This window comes from Orcinus orca, chromosome 7 (genome assembly GCF_937001465.1).
Source record: "Orcinus orca chromosome 7, mOrcOrc1.1, whole genome shotgun sequence".
Lineage (NCBI taxonomy): Eukaryota > Metazoa > Chordata > Mammalia > Artiodactyla > Delphinidae > Orcinus > Orcinus orca.
Genome location: NC_064565.1, coordinates 98796347 through 98812543, shown reverse-complemented (window position 1 = coordinate 98812543; position 16197 = coordinate 98796347). Strand labels below are relative to the sequence as shown.

Here is a 16197-nt window from a genome sequence, read left to right as displayed (position 1 = left end):
GAGGTTCTGAGTATATGCTATAATCATTGTCTAATCTGAATCATGTGAAAATAACTTTTATTACTCCAGCAGAGGACTAGTCATTGAATAGATGCAGAGAATATCACTTTTGTTCCATGTGGAGCTCTCCTCTTGCCCTCATTTTCGAGGGCTTATTTCTCTTTTTTCTTAACCTGTTTGGCTCAGAGCAGAGCAAATTGTGGCTTCACAAGTATTTGTTTTTGTTTTTTAATACCATCTCTGTATGTTAGTGTAATTTCTGAGGATGATGGGAAAGCCATGCTATAAAATTAGCCTTCCCACAGGATCAAAGTCAAGCAAAAACAGTGAGCAATTTCTCATGACTGACACAGAGTTTTGCAAAGTTCTCTGTAGCACTCAATCTCTTCATGGCTAAATATTTCTAAGGTTTTGATCTTAGTTTCAACCTGGAGGAGAAAGAACTTAGAAAATTCGGTCAGGCTTTAGGATTTCAGTATGATAATTTTGAGGTGCAAATATTTCTCGACGTGTTTCATTTCATCTTTTTTTCTAGAATTGGATGCTCCCACCAACCTCCAGTTTATCAATGAAACTGACACCACCATCATAGTGACCTGGACTCCACCTCGTGCCCGGATAGCCGGGTACCGACTGACCGTGGGCCTGACCCGTGGAGGCCAGCCCAAGCAGTACAACGTAGGTCCCTCGTCCACGCAGTATCCACTGAGGAATCTGCAGCCTGGCTCTGAGTACTCCGCAACCCTCGTGGCCGTGAAAGGCAGCCAGCAGAGCCCCAGAGCCACTGGAGTCTTCACCACCCGTAAGTCAAAGGTTAAATGTCTTTTCTTAGTGATATCATAGGTTCTTATCTATATTTACATTCTCTCTCCTTCCTCCATTTTTTTAAAAAGTTAACTTAGGGAATTCACTGGCTGTCCAGTGGTTAGGACTCTCTGCGCTTTCACTGCCCAGGGCCCAGTTTCAATCCCTGGGGATCCCAAAAGCCCCTCGGCACAGCCAAAAAAAAAAAAAAAGTTAACTTAAAAAACTTTGTACAAGATTAAATAATGTTTTTAATTAAAAAAAAAGATTTAAAGCCGTACTACTCAAAGTGTGACCCATGAACCCATTGCTGGTCTGCGAACTGTTTGTTGCATGGACTAAGGAGCTTATGTCAGAATGTAGATGATGGAGCACACCGTTTAGTTCAGTTGATACTTTTTTGAGGCAAGGTTTTCTTAATGAAGGAAGCAGTGCATTACCTGACATATGTTGCCAAGATCCTTATTTTCTCTGGGACCAGCACTTGGAGTAACATTGTTTAAAACACCCAGTTATTTGAAAATTGAAGGCTACTGTATTAAATGAATTTACCAAATACTAGTTAAGGCAAGAAAAAAAATCAGCACCTTTGTCTACATCCTAATACTTTGGGTATTGAATGATGGCAATAAATGTGGAACAAAAACATCTACCAGTTGAATAGAAACCAACAGGACAAGAAGCTAAGGAAATGATGTCTTTACAAGTGTTGACTGCAGCAGATTAAAGTACCTTCTGCAGAACAGAATAGCTTTTTTTTTTTAAATTACTCTTGAAATTCCACAGAAGGAAAAATACTGACAGTAATGTTTGGTCCTGTCTGTCTTTTGCTCAACACTTTACAGGAAGTGGCCTTAAATCTCTTACATATCTATATCACTATTATACAGGACTGTATTCATAAACTGATTTCTATCAAATGCAACTCATTTACATTACAAAGAAATATGAGACCCATCATTTCTAGATAAGCATTAATTTTTATTTTTAACTCACTTTGAATTCCAGAAGGACCTAACTTAATACTTTTTCAGCATATATTGCAACTATGAACTAGCTTGCAATTTCCTAAAAGCTTTCCACAAATCTTACTCTTTGACTAATTTGAAAAGTAGATGTTAAAAAGCATTCAAAAAGTGAATATAAGTTTAGGTTTTACATTACTATGGAATTTATTTCACAAAGAAAATTCTCTATAAAATTATCCCCGTAAGAATTCATAATTTACTAAAAATTTATTTCCATTTAAATTTCGTGTATGAAGTTTGGCTACTAAAGGCTTTTTCTTAAGTAACTGCTAATCATAGGCAAGTAAAATCTGTTTTTATCTCTAAGTTAACCTTTAAATTTTGCTTTTTTATGTTACATGTTACTAAGATACTCTAAAATCTATTAACATGAAATCAATATCTTTGCATTTCTTGTAAATGTCTGTTTCTCATAGATGACCTTCTTTTCATTAGAATGGAAATTTCAGTAGATTTAGTCTTTTACTGACCATGTATACTGCTGTATATTATCTATTTTACTTTTTAACTTTTTAACGAGACATACTTTATGTAGTTTCTTTTGTTCAATAGAGTGCCTATAAAAGAAAAAGCATTTTATTTATTATTTTATTGAACTATACTTGAATTACAATGTTGTGTTAATTTCTGCTGTACAGCAAAGTGATTCAGTCATACATGTATATATATTCTTTTTCATATTCTTTTCCATTATGGTTTATCACAGGATATTGAATATAGTTCCCTGAGCTATACAGTAGGAACTTGTTGTTTATCCATGCTATATATGCTAGTTTGCACCTGCTAATCCCAGACTCCCAATTCTTCCCTCCCTTACCTCCCCTCCCCATTGGCAACCACAAGTTTGTTCTCTATATTTGTGAGTCTGTTTTTGTTTCATAGATATGTTCATTTGTGTCATATTTTAGATTCCACATATAAGTGATATTATGTGGTATTTGTCTTTCTCTTTCTGACTTACTTCACTTAGTATGATAATCTTTAGGTCCATCCATGCTGCTGCAAATGGCATTATTTCATTCTTTTTTATGGCTGAGTAGTATTCCATTGTGTATATATACCACAACTTCTTTATCCATTCATCTGTCTATTGACATTTAAGTTGTTTCCATGTCTTGTCTGTTGTAAATAGTGTTGCTATGAACATAGGGGTGCATGTATCTTTTAGAGTTATAGTTTTGTCTGGGTATATGCCCAGGAGTGGGATTGCTGAATCATATGGCCACTCTATTTTTAGTTTTTTGAGGAACCTCCACCAATAGTGTAAGAGGGTTCCCTTTTCTTCACACTCTCTCCAGCATTTATCATTTGTAAACTTTTTAATGATGGCCATTCTGACTGGTGTGAGGTGGTACCTCATTGTAGGTTTGATTTGCATCTCTCTAAGAAAAAGCATTTTTAATGATACTAAAAATAATTAAATGGAGTGGGTGGGGCAATATTGACTATTTCAAGTACTTCTGGAGACTGATATATTGGACATGTTATTTTATTATCTGCACAATACATTTATTGATAAATATAATTTTATTTGAGTTAACTGATAGGTTAGATAAAGGTCAATGTCATGCCTTGCACATTGTATACTTAAAAAAAAATTTTTTTTCCATATGGTTTATCACAGGATAGTGAATATAGTTCCCTGTGTTATACATTAGGACCTTGTTGTTTATCCATTCTAAATGTCATAGTTTGCATCTACCCACCCCAAACTCCCAGTCCATCCCTCTCCCTCCCTCAAAAAATATTTGTTGAATAGATGATTGAGAAAATAGCTCAACCGAGCTTAGATTTAAATAAACCTCTGTAAGCAGTGAGTTCTACGACTTCATTTGAACTTCAAGTACTCTCTGAGGCTGTAAACATCAGCAGGGCTTGCATATTTTTGAAATTGCTTTACGTTTCTGTAGCTTTTTACTGTTAACAAGCTGAATTCTGGGAATAACTTTTCTGGGTTTTATAACTTTTGTTAAAAGCACATGGCAGGGGGTGGAGGAGCTGTTTCTGGGGAAAATCAGCTTACTCCTTTATAAATAGGGAAAAATTTATTTTTTTAACATCCAGGCTGTCCTTCACCTAACAAGACCTGCCAGAATCCATAGCTCATCCTTACAGTCACATTCTTTGTTTGCCATCAGTTTGTGGGTTTGTGGTTTGGAGAGTTTCCCGTAATGGTCTTCCCAGGCAGAGAGCATCATCTTAAGCTTGAGAAAGTTCTAGCTGGCTGGCTCAAGCAATAGAAAACACCCAATCTTAAAGCCTCAGACAGTTGAGGAGAATGTTTTTTGTGAAAAAATTGTGGCTTTCACAGATGTTCAGTGAAAGAAGCGGACTGCTCTCTGAATTGTTTCTTGTGGGCATTAACATGGTCACCCAGGGCTGGCCATGGCATTTTGGCAAAGTCAGTGGCAGCCAAGTGGTGCATGATTTCAGAGACTCTGGGGGGCATCACAGGTCACCCATCCTAATTCCACTGAGAATACCATCCAAACGATAACACACTCATGAAACATCTTTCCAAACCAGTAGAACTTCAGTTCAGCCAGTAAAGCAGCCATTACAAAGTATGCCCACATGTATTTTATTTTTTCAGACAGCAGTATTTTAAAAATACTTTTGGGGGGCTTCCCTGGTGGCACAGTGTTTGGGAGTCCGCCTGCCAATGCAGGGGACACGGGCTCATGCCCCGGTCCGTGAAGATCCCACGTGCCGCGGAGTGGCTGGGCCCGTGAGCCATGGCCGCTGAGCCTGCGCGTCCGGAGCCTGTGCTCCGCAATGTGAGAGGCCACAACAGTGAGAGGCCTGCGTACCGCAAAAAATAAATAAATAAAAATACTTTTTAAAAAATTGCACATTAAAATCCAGATTGGAAAACACTGGAAGAATTGCAGTGCTGGGCCTGAATTTTCCCATGACTGGAGCTGAGTAGTAATGGAGTAGTACTACTTAAAGACTTTTTTTAAAAATGTTTTATTTTATTTTTTTTATTGGGGTATAGTTGTTTTACAATGTTGTGTTAGTTTCTACTTTACAGTGAAGTGCAGTAGAGTTCTCCGTGCTGTACAGCAGGTTCTCATTAGTTATCTATTTTATACATATTAGCATGTATATGTCAATCCCAATCTCCCAATTCATCCCACCCCCTTCTTTCCCCCCTTGGCGTCCACATGTTTGTTCTCTGTGTCTGTGTCTCTATTTCTGCCTTGCAAACCGGGTCATCTGTACCATTTTTCTAGATTCCACATATATGTGTTAATATACGAGATTTATTTTTCTCTTTCTCAGAGTAGGCTTAAAGACTCTTAATGTTCATTTGTCTAAGTCTGGAAGATAAGTCTTTGTCTCACCAGCCATTCATAATTTAGTATAAATGCGTTTACTAGTGTTTTGTCCCCAGTGGGCACAAAAATTTGGTTGAGACGTAAAGAGGAAGGAATTATGAAGGCACTAAACATGTGACCAAGGCCATCCACACGCTTGAAAGCCCTGAATTGGACTCACCAGACACAAATGTCTTGCCTTCTGAGACCTCACCTTTCCCATAGCAGCCAGTTATTGAAATGCTTATTACAAGATTTAGTTGTTCTGCCAATTATATTTTAGAGATTCTAAATTTATGAAAAGATTTGTAAGATTGTTGAAAATATCTATTTCAGATTTATGTACACATACTCTTTTTCTTCCTCTTTTTCTTGTTCTTTTTTTAATTAATTTTTTAAAAATTAATTAATTTATTTATTTATTTTTGGCTGCGTTGGGTCTTCATTGCTGCACGTGGGCTTTCTCTAGTCACAACGAGCAGGGGCTACTCTTCGTTGCGGTGTGTGGGCTTCTCATTGTGGTGGCTTCTCTTGTTGCGGAGCACAGGCTCTAGGCGCGCGGGCTCAGTAGTTGTGGCGCACAGGCTTGGTTGCTCTGCGGCATGTGGGATCATCACAGACCATAGCTCCAACCCCTGTGCCCTGCATTGGCAGGCAGATTTTTAACTACTGCACCACCAGGGAAGTCCCTCTTGTTTTTTTTTAAGTATTATTTTCACTAAGAAATAGCAGTGATGTCAGGATGCTAGGAGATTCGAAATAAACTTTTATTATAATTCCTAATTCCAGTGGCAGAATACTAAATTTCTGCAGTGTGATTATTCTGAGTGAATAATCACATATTTAAGGAAAGTATCTTTAGAATTTATAAGTGCATCCATGGTGGCAGATTTCATTTACCTTTCACATGGCATCTCTTTCTGCAACCAAAAATAATTGGCCATCATTATGGAGTGATTCAGCATATACCTATTTTTAGATAATCATCTATAATTTAACCATTGTTCTCAAAATAATGGTTAAGAAGCGGAGTGATAATCAGTTTGTGATGACCAGTTTTACTTTTTATATGGGATTCTATACTGATGATATAGGGAAAGTTATTGTCATCAAACTCAAATCCCAAACATGATGAAAAGACACAAATTTCAGAATCCAAGGAGTTGAAAGGGTCCTCTGTGGTCATCCAGCTCCTTGTTACTTAAATGTGATTCCCAGACTGACAACACTGGCGTAACAGAAATGCAAACTACCTAGCCCCATGTGGACCTACAGAATCAGAATCTGCATGTTAGCCAGGTCTCAGATGATTTGTGAGGCACATGAAAGGTTGAGAGGCATTGACCTACTCCAAATTTTCACATATGTCACGTTCTGGATCCATTAGCTGACTAAAACTGAGGTTCTCGATAAAAATATTTGTTATCGGGACTTCCCTGGCGGTCCAGTGGTTAAGACTCCACACTTCCACTGCAGGGGTTGCGGGTTCGATCTCTGGTTGGGGAACTAAGATCCCACATGCCGCAAGGTGCGGCCAAAAGATTAAAAAAAAAATTTTTGTTATCTGCATTCTCTGTGATTCTAAGGCTTGAACACATGCTTTGATTCCATTTCACAGTGCAGCCTCTGGGCTCCATCCCACCTTACCACACAGAAGTGACTGAAACCACCATTGTGATTACATGGACACCTGCTCCAAGGATTGGTTTTAAGGTAAATTGCAGATGTTCCTAATCCCTTGTAATCCAGCCCTGGGTTGGCCTCGTGTTTCTGGATGTAGTTAAAACAGGATGCTCAGGAGTCAGGAGACTTGGGTTTCGTCCTGTTTCTGTTCATACCTCTCTGACCACTTTGTCAGGGCATCACAATACTTCTGCTTCCCTGAACTGCTGGAAAGATGGACTGAGGCAGTGAAAGTGCTTTGCAAAGAGGAAAACATTAGTATGGAACTGTTAGTTGTTACCTTGTTTTCTCTATCCTTTCTCCCAGGGAGTTAGATTTAAAGATATATAGGGAAACTGCTCTTGTTGTGTTGTTCTAAATAGGTATCAGCAAGTTCACAAAAACCAATTTAAGGAGACCAATTAAACTCAGTGTCACTCAACAATCACATTTTTATCCAATCAGTTTCATCTCAACTTGTTCAAAGCCCCTTAGGTGAATCTCTTAATAGACATTAAGATTAAGGTCTTCCCTATAGATATCTGGATACATGTTCTTTAAAGTAATGGTATTAGGGAAGTGATGAATACAAATGAATGTGTTTAAAAGAATTCCTTTTTTTGGCATTTAGAGTGTGGAGAGAGAAATATGTATTATAATTGAAAATCAAGACTAAATCCCCATGATTGTTTGTTTAAAAAAATATACCAAAGATCATTTCTTTTTCGAAATACGCAAATGGCATATTGATAATTATGCTACTTAAATATAAAGAAACCCTTTTTGAAGATTGTCAATATACCTTTTAAATTTCCCTGATAGTGTCATTTTGACTTTCAGGAGCCTTATAAAGTACTAAGGATGTCTCTAGAGCTGAACACTGATGACACGATATTGCCTAGGCTTTTCAAATAACATACTGAAAGGATTGAAAATTAAGGGCACATTCATCTTAATTCTTCTTTTGTAACATATCAGCCTGCAGTTGAAGCTGTCCTTCTTTAAAAGGAGTGTTTTTGAAGTACAAAATGTTACAGGGACTGGTACATTTAAGTTGAATGCTAATAACTCATTAAAGAGAGAACTAGAGGATTTCTTCCAGCAAAAAGAAATTAAGAAATGAACGGCATGTGGCCCAAAGCGCTTGTGTACTTCTGGTTTGTACCAGGAGATTATTTATCAAGCAAAACAGTATGTAATGATGTGTCTCTGGAACCTTCCATTACAAGCTACCTTAACTTAGTTTTGGAAGATACTTCCCCTAAGTGGCACCCGCCCCCACCGCCCCCAGTTCCAGGGAATTTCCAGCTACATTATTTAATAGAGCTAAAGTAAGGTCCCAACTCATTCCCAACTACAAGCAGAGTGCAGTTCCTGAGGAGTCCACATTATGCAAAGCATAACCACAATCTCTCAGCAGTAACCCAACTCTGGAAATATTTGTCCTTGGTGTTTATTTTGCTTTTTTTTTCCTAGCTGGGTGTACGACCAAGCCAGGGAGGGGAAGCACCACGAGAAGTGACCTCAGAGTCAGGAAGCATCGTTGTGTCTGGCCTGACTCCAGGCGTGGAATACATTTACACCATCTCAGTCCTGAAAGACGGGCAAGAGAGAGATACACCAATTGTGAAGAAAGTGGTGACACGTAAGAGGAGTTCTTTGCCTCTTTTTGTTTTTTAAATTGTTCCACTTTTTTAAAGTAGCTGATAGCAATATCACTTTTTACTTATGACAATGACCCAAGGGAAAGATTTCATCCCTACTTGTATTATTAGCTACTTCTAAGTTTGGAGTAGCAAGTTCAATTCATGTCATATAGTCTATGGCATCGGAAGTGTTCTTTCCATGTCAAAAATGTTTATGAACTGGCAAGACAGAAAAAAATTTCAGTAGTGTTGCAAAATTAAAAATTGTAAAAAAAAAATTCTCTCAGAGAATTGCTGTCCAGCATGGACTTAAATAAATAACTTCTTTATTTTTACTGATTGTGGAAGGGAGGGAGGAAAAGAGAGAGAGGTATTCCACAGCTCAAGTGCTTTGTGCTAGCTTTAACTTTTAATTAAAAAAATTTTTTTCTGCATAGCACTGTCTCCACCAAAGAACTTGCACCTGGAAACAAACCCCGACACTGGCGTGCTTACTGTCTCCTGGGAGAGGAGTTCCACCCCAGGTAAGCCTGGGATGTATCATAGGGCAAGTATATGCAATGCCTTCCCAAGACAAAGTTTAGAAACTGTGTTCCCCTCAGAGAAAGGGTCAAAATTATAAGTACCTAGCTTTCCATAAAAAAATACAGGCATACATCATAGAGTGACATATAGGGTGTTTTACTGCATGTTTATTTAAATTACAGGAAAGAGAGCAAGGTAGACCCTTATTGAGCTATAGGGAATCATGAGGGCTGAGGAAAAGCATTCTGAGCAGTCAGTCCTTTCTGCTCAGTGGCATTCCAAACCGCCAAACAAATGGCTGAAGTTATACTTCCTAATTTTCCATTTGTGGGTTATCATAGATTCTAAGTATATTACTCAATAAACTTAGATATTTCACAAATATTTTATCATGAGTTGCACCACAAAAATCTCAGGGTAGAAATGACCTCCATTTTACAGAGTGAAAAAACTGAGACTCAGAAAAAAATCGACTTACCCATAGTCTCAAATTTTAAATGTTACAGAACTGGGATTGTAACTTAAGTGCTCAGACTCACTCTTACACCAGACTTCAAGTATTTGGATTTTTAATTGTTAGTTTGTTTTACTTATACTCAATAATGAGAAATTTGGCTAACTGGCATTCCATGACTGTTTTTAAAGCTTTACATAAAGCTTCTGTCTAGGGCTTCCCTGGTGGCGCAGTGGTTGAGAGTCCGCCTGTCAATGCAGGGGACAAGGGATCGTGCCCCGGTCCTGGAAGGTCCCACGTGCCGCGGAGCGGCTGGGCCCGTGAGCCATGGCTGCTGAGCCTGCGCGTCCAGAGCCTGTGCTCCACGACGGGAGAGGCCACAACAGTGAGAGACCCGCGTACCGCAAAAAAACAAACAAACAAAAAAAACAGCTTCTGTCTAAACTCGTTCACACATATTAAAAAAAAAATTATTTACAGTATCCTAAAACGTGTAAAGATACCTATGGCAATATTCAAGTACCATGATGTACCAGGGCAATGGAAAGCGAAATTTTAGGCATTCCTGACCTTTGCCAAGTCCATGTGAAAGTCTCTTTCAATGACAAGTGTAAACTAAAATATTTAATATGGGGTATATTGGGGGAATCACTATTGAGATATCAGGATACTCATTACTGAGGAAATTCTAAATTAAACAAATTTCAAAATTAAACAAAAACAGAAATGCCAACTAATGTTGATGGTACCTATAACTCCTATGCTTTTTCATTAATGGCTATATTTAGTTTATTATTTCACTCTTTCTATTTGTACTCTAATCTTTTAAACAGTTCTTCCCTTTGCTTGGGCACACAGCTAAGGCAATTTATTTATAAGTCAGATCAATATGTGCAGTCACATGCAATAAAGCTAGCTTAAAATATCCTTTTTAATTCCCCTCTGAAGTAAAGTGACTTTAGTGAAGTTTTCATTATCTGTGGAAACATCATTTAAGCCAAAACTACACTATTTCCAGCTGAATCACTCTAAATTTGAAACTTTTAGGTTGGCAAGTTTCATGCCTGTCAGAAGCTAGATCATTAATATTTAGTCTTAATGGATGGCTTAGCCTGTCCATCTGAATGGTCACTAGCCAGTGTAATGACCCAAACATTGATTTCCCATCCACTTGGATTTCCTTGTATAGACCACTTCAGTGGCCACCCTATTCCTAATTATAAAATGTACCATCATTTTCTCTCCCTTTAGTAAGTTTAACTTAAATATACTTCCTTGCTTTACTTTTAGTCTTTCCCCGTGGATTTCAGTTCATCACTATTTTAATTTGAATGTCTCTCTCCTCCCCTCAACCCTCTCGCTGCCCCACTTCTATGATTCCTGAAGTCTTCAGCAGTTAATATACTTTTTCCAGGATAAGTAGAGCCGCTTTTGCTTTTTACTTTTTCTCCTTTCCTATTCCCTTCCTGTAAATCCCATAGGTTTAGACCTTGGAAATTAGGAGAGCCCACTTTGGGGAATGTGCCTAAGGGTGAGAGCCATTCCATCCCAGCAGGTAAAATAGAATAGTCTTCAGCTGTCCTGCAAATGATCCATTAAGAAAAACAGGGTAGAGTGGTAGAAGGACCATGGAATTTAGAGACAGAAAAGCTTTTGGTAATCATTTCCCCTTTCCAAGATTTTCTTAAACTGAGGATATTAATACCTCCCTCAAAGGGTTGTTGTAAGCCCCGAAAGACAATAGGTAGAGTCTTCAATACATAAATGCTGAGTCCTCTCCCCATTCCCTTTCGAGGGTACATCGTTGGAGTTGAGTTTAATAGGCTCTGGGTCACAAATGTTCTGGGCAGTAACTTCCTCCTTTCTGTTTTCTCCAGACATTACTGGCTATAGAATTACCACCACCCCTACAAATGGCCAGCAGGGCTATTCTTTGGAAGAAGTGGTCCATGCCGATCAGAGTTCCTGCACTTTTGAAAACCTGAGTCCTGGCCTGGAGTACAATGTCAGTGTTTACACTGTCAAAGATGACAAGGAAAGTGTCCCTATCTCTGATACCATCATGCCAGGTAATGGAAAAATAAGCTATTATCCTCAGAGTGGCAGTTTCAGTAAGAGTGGGGATTGGCATCTTAATCCTCAGTTGGTTGAATGTGTCAAATATGTTTGGGATTTAATTCTGACCTCCAAACCACACTCTCTAGAACCATGAAGTCAAGGCAACTATTTGGACAAATGCTTGCTGTTAACACTGCTTGACTCTCTGCTTCACTGGGATGCTCTTTGTCTCGATGGGTATGCAATGGAGTGGCAACCATGGCATTAACTCTGTACTGTCCGCTCACGTGGAACTATTACTAAAATGATGTCATGTGTCTGTACTCAGTACTGACAGGCGAAAAGTAATATGGTAAATGCATCCCATCCGTACATTTGTGCCTGATCTTACAGTCTCCGTATGTGAGCACTGAAATAGCTCTTGGTTGACACATTCATTTCTTCATCGTGCCGTTTCAAATTCTTTTTTTAAAATTGAAAAAAAAAAAAAGAAAGGCCACACCTTTAGGGTGTTCTTTCTTGTGGATTGAATGACAACATTGAAAAGACCTATTTAGGGATAGGTTTGTTGTTTGTCCAAAATTGAATCGTGACAGATGAAAGCATTGGACAGATTGTGTTCTTTGCATTATTTGGTGGAATGCTTTTACTAATGCTTCTTAAATAATTTTGATTATGAAATGAATAAAATATTAACAGTAGCCTTGGACTCAGGCCTGTCTTTCCCCTGAATGTGCTTTGGAGTGGCACATTTTATACCATACATTCATAATGCATTAGCATTATGACCGTGATGTTGTCATGAGTTTTTCTACTGGGAAAAAAAAGAAAAACTCATCAATCAATTTTTTTTAACCCTCTTCCTGAAAGTTTTATTTTCCTACTAAAATAGTTTTGGATTTTTTTTAAACTTTGCTGATACTTACTACAGGTATTACGTCTAGGTTCTAAGAATGGTTTCAACATCCTAAACAGGACTATAATTTTTAGAACCTGAGAGATTTAAATTTTACTGTTTGGGGGATTTTCAAAAAAAAAAAAAAAATCCCTGAAGTAATATTGTAACCTGTTTTATTCTCCCAGGGAAACTATTCATGGTGCTTAAAAAGTCTTTTCAGATAATATGGAGCAGACTGCATATTACCATCATTGCTTTAACACTATCAGTTTTACCACTAGTAACCTGATGTACACTGCTTTATTTTTTCCTCTTTTTTGCCTCTGTTTTCCTTTGCCCTCCTTTGCTTTGTAACTCAATAGAGGTGCCCCAGCTCACTGACCTAAGCTTTGTTGATATAACCGATTCAAGCATCGGCCTGAGGTGGACCCCGCTAAACTCTTCCACCATTATTGGGTACCGCATCACAGTAGTTGCGGCAGGAGAAGGTATCCCTATTTTTGAAGATTTTGTGGACTCCTCAGTAGGATACTACACAGTTACAGGGCTGGAGCCTGGCATTGACTATGACATCAGCGTTATCACTCTCATTAATGGCGGAGAGAGTGCCCCTACTACACTGACACAACAAACCGGTGAATTTTGAAAACTTCTGTTTTTGAGACATGGATGGTGTTGCATGCTGCCACCAGACACTCTGGTTAAATGTGGATGTTTCAAGGGAAAAGCCAGCAATTTGCCAAAGAGTAAGAGAGGGTGGATCGATTGGTAAGGAGTGGAATGCATATGCCAAACTGATTGGATGAAGATATATACAATAGTCTTAAGTACATTTTCATTTAAACCGTGAAGATGTGTAAAGCCAGAGATAGATATCTGATCTATCAAATACAAAATGGAAAAAGTTAATTGAATTTGCCGACCTAGAATTATTTTTTAAAAATCTAACATTAATACCAAATTGTATCTTGAGCACCATTTAATAAGAAGAAATGTACTTCCAAAATGTAACATTAGACCCTTCTTTCTATTATTTGATAAACTCTACCATGTTCCTTCTTTGTGACTGTCTAAAAAACGATTGAAATTTAGGGTAGAGTGGAAGGAGGTTTTTTTTGCGGTAGGAGAAAAAGAGACTTTGGAACATTCTAGATTTCATTGCCATGGTGAGGTAAAGAAACTCCTCTTTAACCACAGTCTGGGGACCAGCATGCAACATTATAAAGGTTCTCTGCCCTGCATGGTAAGAAACATGCTGAGAACCAATTTGCATGAACCCCTTTCACTTGTAAGTAGAATTCACTGAATGGAATTGTAGCTATGGCAGTAGCTGTAGTCATTCCTGTCAGAGGGAAATTTAAGACCCTCTTGTGTTTTTGTCTGTGTGCATGTGTATCTTTGGAAAGTATTGCTATGTTTCTCTTTGCTGTGTAGCAAGCTAAGCCTCTTCAGCCTGGGATTAAATAATCATCAGTTGTATTAATCATGTACCTGGATTTTATGTATTTGAAAGTGAATTGAATTGACCCTTTAAAATATATTGATGGCAGAAAGGTTAAAGGGGCCTAACAGTACTGGGTGTAGTGTTTTATTTTTAACGGTAGTTCACTATGATTTAGATTAGACTATTTGCATGATGATGACTCGTTTCCTTTATGCATGAAATACTGGTTTTACCTTTCCAGCTATTCTTGTTAGCTTTAATTTTTAAGTGACATTAACTTAGTCTTCCTTCTTATTTGAAACCAGCTGTCCCTCCTCCCACTGACCTGCGATTTACCAATGTTGGTCCCGACACGATGCGTGTCACCTGGGCCCCACCTCCATCCATTGAATTGACCAACTTACTGGTGCGCTACTCGCCTGTGAAAAATGAGGAGGATGTTGCAGAATTGTCAGTTTCTCCTTCAGACAATGCAGTGTTCTTAACAAGTAAGCGGTCAAGTATATTTGTTCAATAAATACTAAGCTAGCACATAAGGAAGAGATTCTGTGTCCTCAGGTAGGAGCGAGAAAGATTAAGACAGCTACAACAGAACTACAGGCTAGACTCCAAATCTAACGTGCAGCTCTATAAATTTTGAAAGATGTCATGTTTGTTGTTATTTTAATATATCTTTGATATCTACAACTTTTTAAAAATCAGAGTGGAAAAACCCCAACAGTGAAGTTCAAAGACTTCAAACAAGTTCTGCTTCCAAATAAGCACATAAAAATAAATGTGGGCCCAAAGAAATTATATGCCTAAATCTTAGTGTTTAACGAGACAAAAAATGAGGATTGAAACTAGTGTCACGGTATCTGTCTTATTCTCATTTAAGTGTCAGCAGGTAATCTATTTGGCATTTGAAGACTTAGAAACAGTGACTGGTCACTCAGGGTACATCTGGATTCTAATTTGAAGAAAGAGCCGGAAGTGTAATTTGTACTTCAAAAAGAATCTGTTAGTAGGATTTCTCTGAAGGCTGAGGACTTAGAAAATAACTGAAACTAAAATAAACAACAACAATTTATGGAAATTGTTTCTAGTTTCTACCCTTTGAAATTGATATTTTTTATTAAAGAAAATAAAAGGAGGCTGCAACATGGTGCTGTTTCACATGTTGCTTCTCATTATTTTCACTGTAATAGTAAAATACACACATAAGAACAAAAAGCAAAAGCTTCTACATAAGGGAAAAACAGTTCACATTTAGGTACATTACCAGATGATGGTCTGAAAACATCCTCTATCTTTCAAACGTATTTTAGAGAGTGAAATACAAAGAAAGGCAGCTCAGCACGACCATAGTCTTGGGTTCCAGTTCTGTGGCTGAGGGCGAGAAATCCTCATGTCTGCCTATCAGTGGGGCTATGATTCTGTTCTGGAGCATTCTGGAATCAGTAGTTACAGCATTACCCAATACACAAGGCTCTGCTTCAGGACTTCTGTCTCCCCACCTTAGCCATAGACCTGTCACATGTTATTCATATGCTCTAAGATCTTATTCTAGATTCTATTCTAGATCTCAAGGTAGCCATTTCCCCGCCCCCCCCCCCGAGAGAAGCCATTATTATCTTGTTTTACAGATGAAGCAACTGAGGTCTCCAGTGGCTAAGTAAATTGTCCCTGGCCAAGCAGGAAGGAGGAAAGGGGAGTCCAAGCATCCCATCTCCTAGTCTGGTGCTTCAGGGGCCCCTGCAGAAGGGGAGGTGGTGTAGAGGGGAATGGGGGTCTTTTGAGTAGGAGTTCAATGGTTAGAAACTTTACTCTGTACCTTTTCTGGTACCTCAGAATGAGAGAAGAGGAGACCCAGGAATATATATATTCAACTCTTAAGTATTCTGTTCTTACCTTAATAGGACAGAACCCATCACTCCCGATCAGTATGACCCTTTTTCAGTAAGGGGTAATTGTTAAGACCACTGGTCTTGGCTTAGGGCTCAACTCCTGTGTGATCTTGGGCAAATATATCGAAAAAATAACTTCTCTGTGCCTTAGTTTTGTCATTAGGAACTGGGGATAATTGTAAACCAAACTTGTGGAGGTAATAGATATGTTCATTATCTTGAATGTGGTGATGGTTTCACAAGCGTATACATTTGTCAAAATCTGTCAAATTAGACACTGTAAATATTTTCAGTTTATTGTTTGGCAATAAAGCAGCTTTAAAAAGTAGCAAACTAAAAAAGAAAAAAAAAAAAGGTAGCAAACTACCTGCTAGGGTGATTGTGAGAGGTAAATGATATTCACAGTGCCACAGTCATTATCACATGCCCTCAACAGACGTGCCGTTAAGTGAATGATAGAAATATTACTGTG

At 38.3% G+C, this 16197-nt stretch overlaps 1 protein-coding gene across 7 annotated transcripts in view; it reads left to right on the top strand.

Annotated features, from left to right (window-relative positions):
• FN1 (fibronectin 1) overlaps positions 1–16197 on the top strand; it is a 69386-nt gene that overhangs the window by 28833 nt on the left and 24356 nt on the right. For 4 of the 7 annotated variants that reach the window (XM_004262753.3, XM_004262750.3, XM_012533040.3 and 1 more), the window contains exons 20-25: positions 536–802; positions 6771–6865; positions 8291–8459; positions 8898–8984; positions 11317–11508; positions 14145–14327. In XM_004262753.3, coding sequence (XP_004262801.1) covers positions 536–802; positions 6771–6865; positions 8291–8459; positions 8898–8984; positions 11317–11508; positions 14145–14327 — 993 coding nt within the window. Of the gene's footprint in view, positions 1–535; positions 803–6770; positions 6866–8290; positions 8460–8897; positions 8985–11316; positions 11509–12757; positions 13031–14144; positions 14328–16197 lie in introns of all 7 variants that reach the window. The other 3 variants (XM_004262752.4, XM_033428066.2, XM_004262746.4) reach the window with 1 other exon arrangement.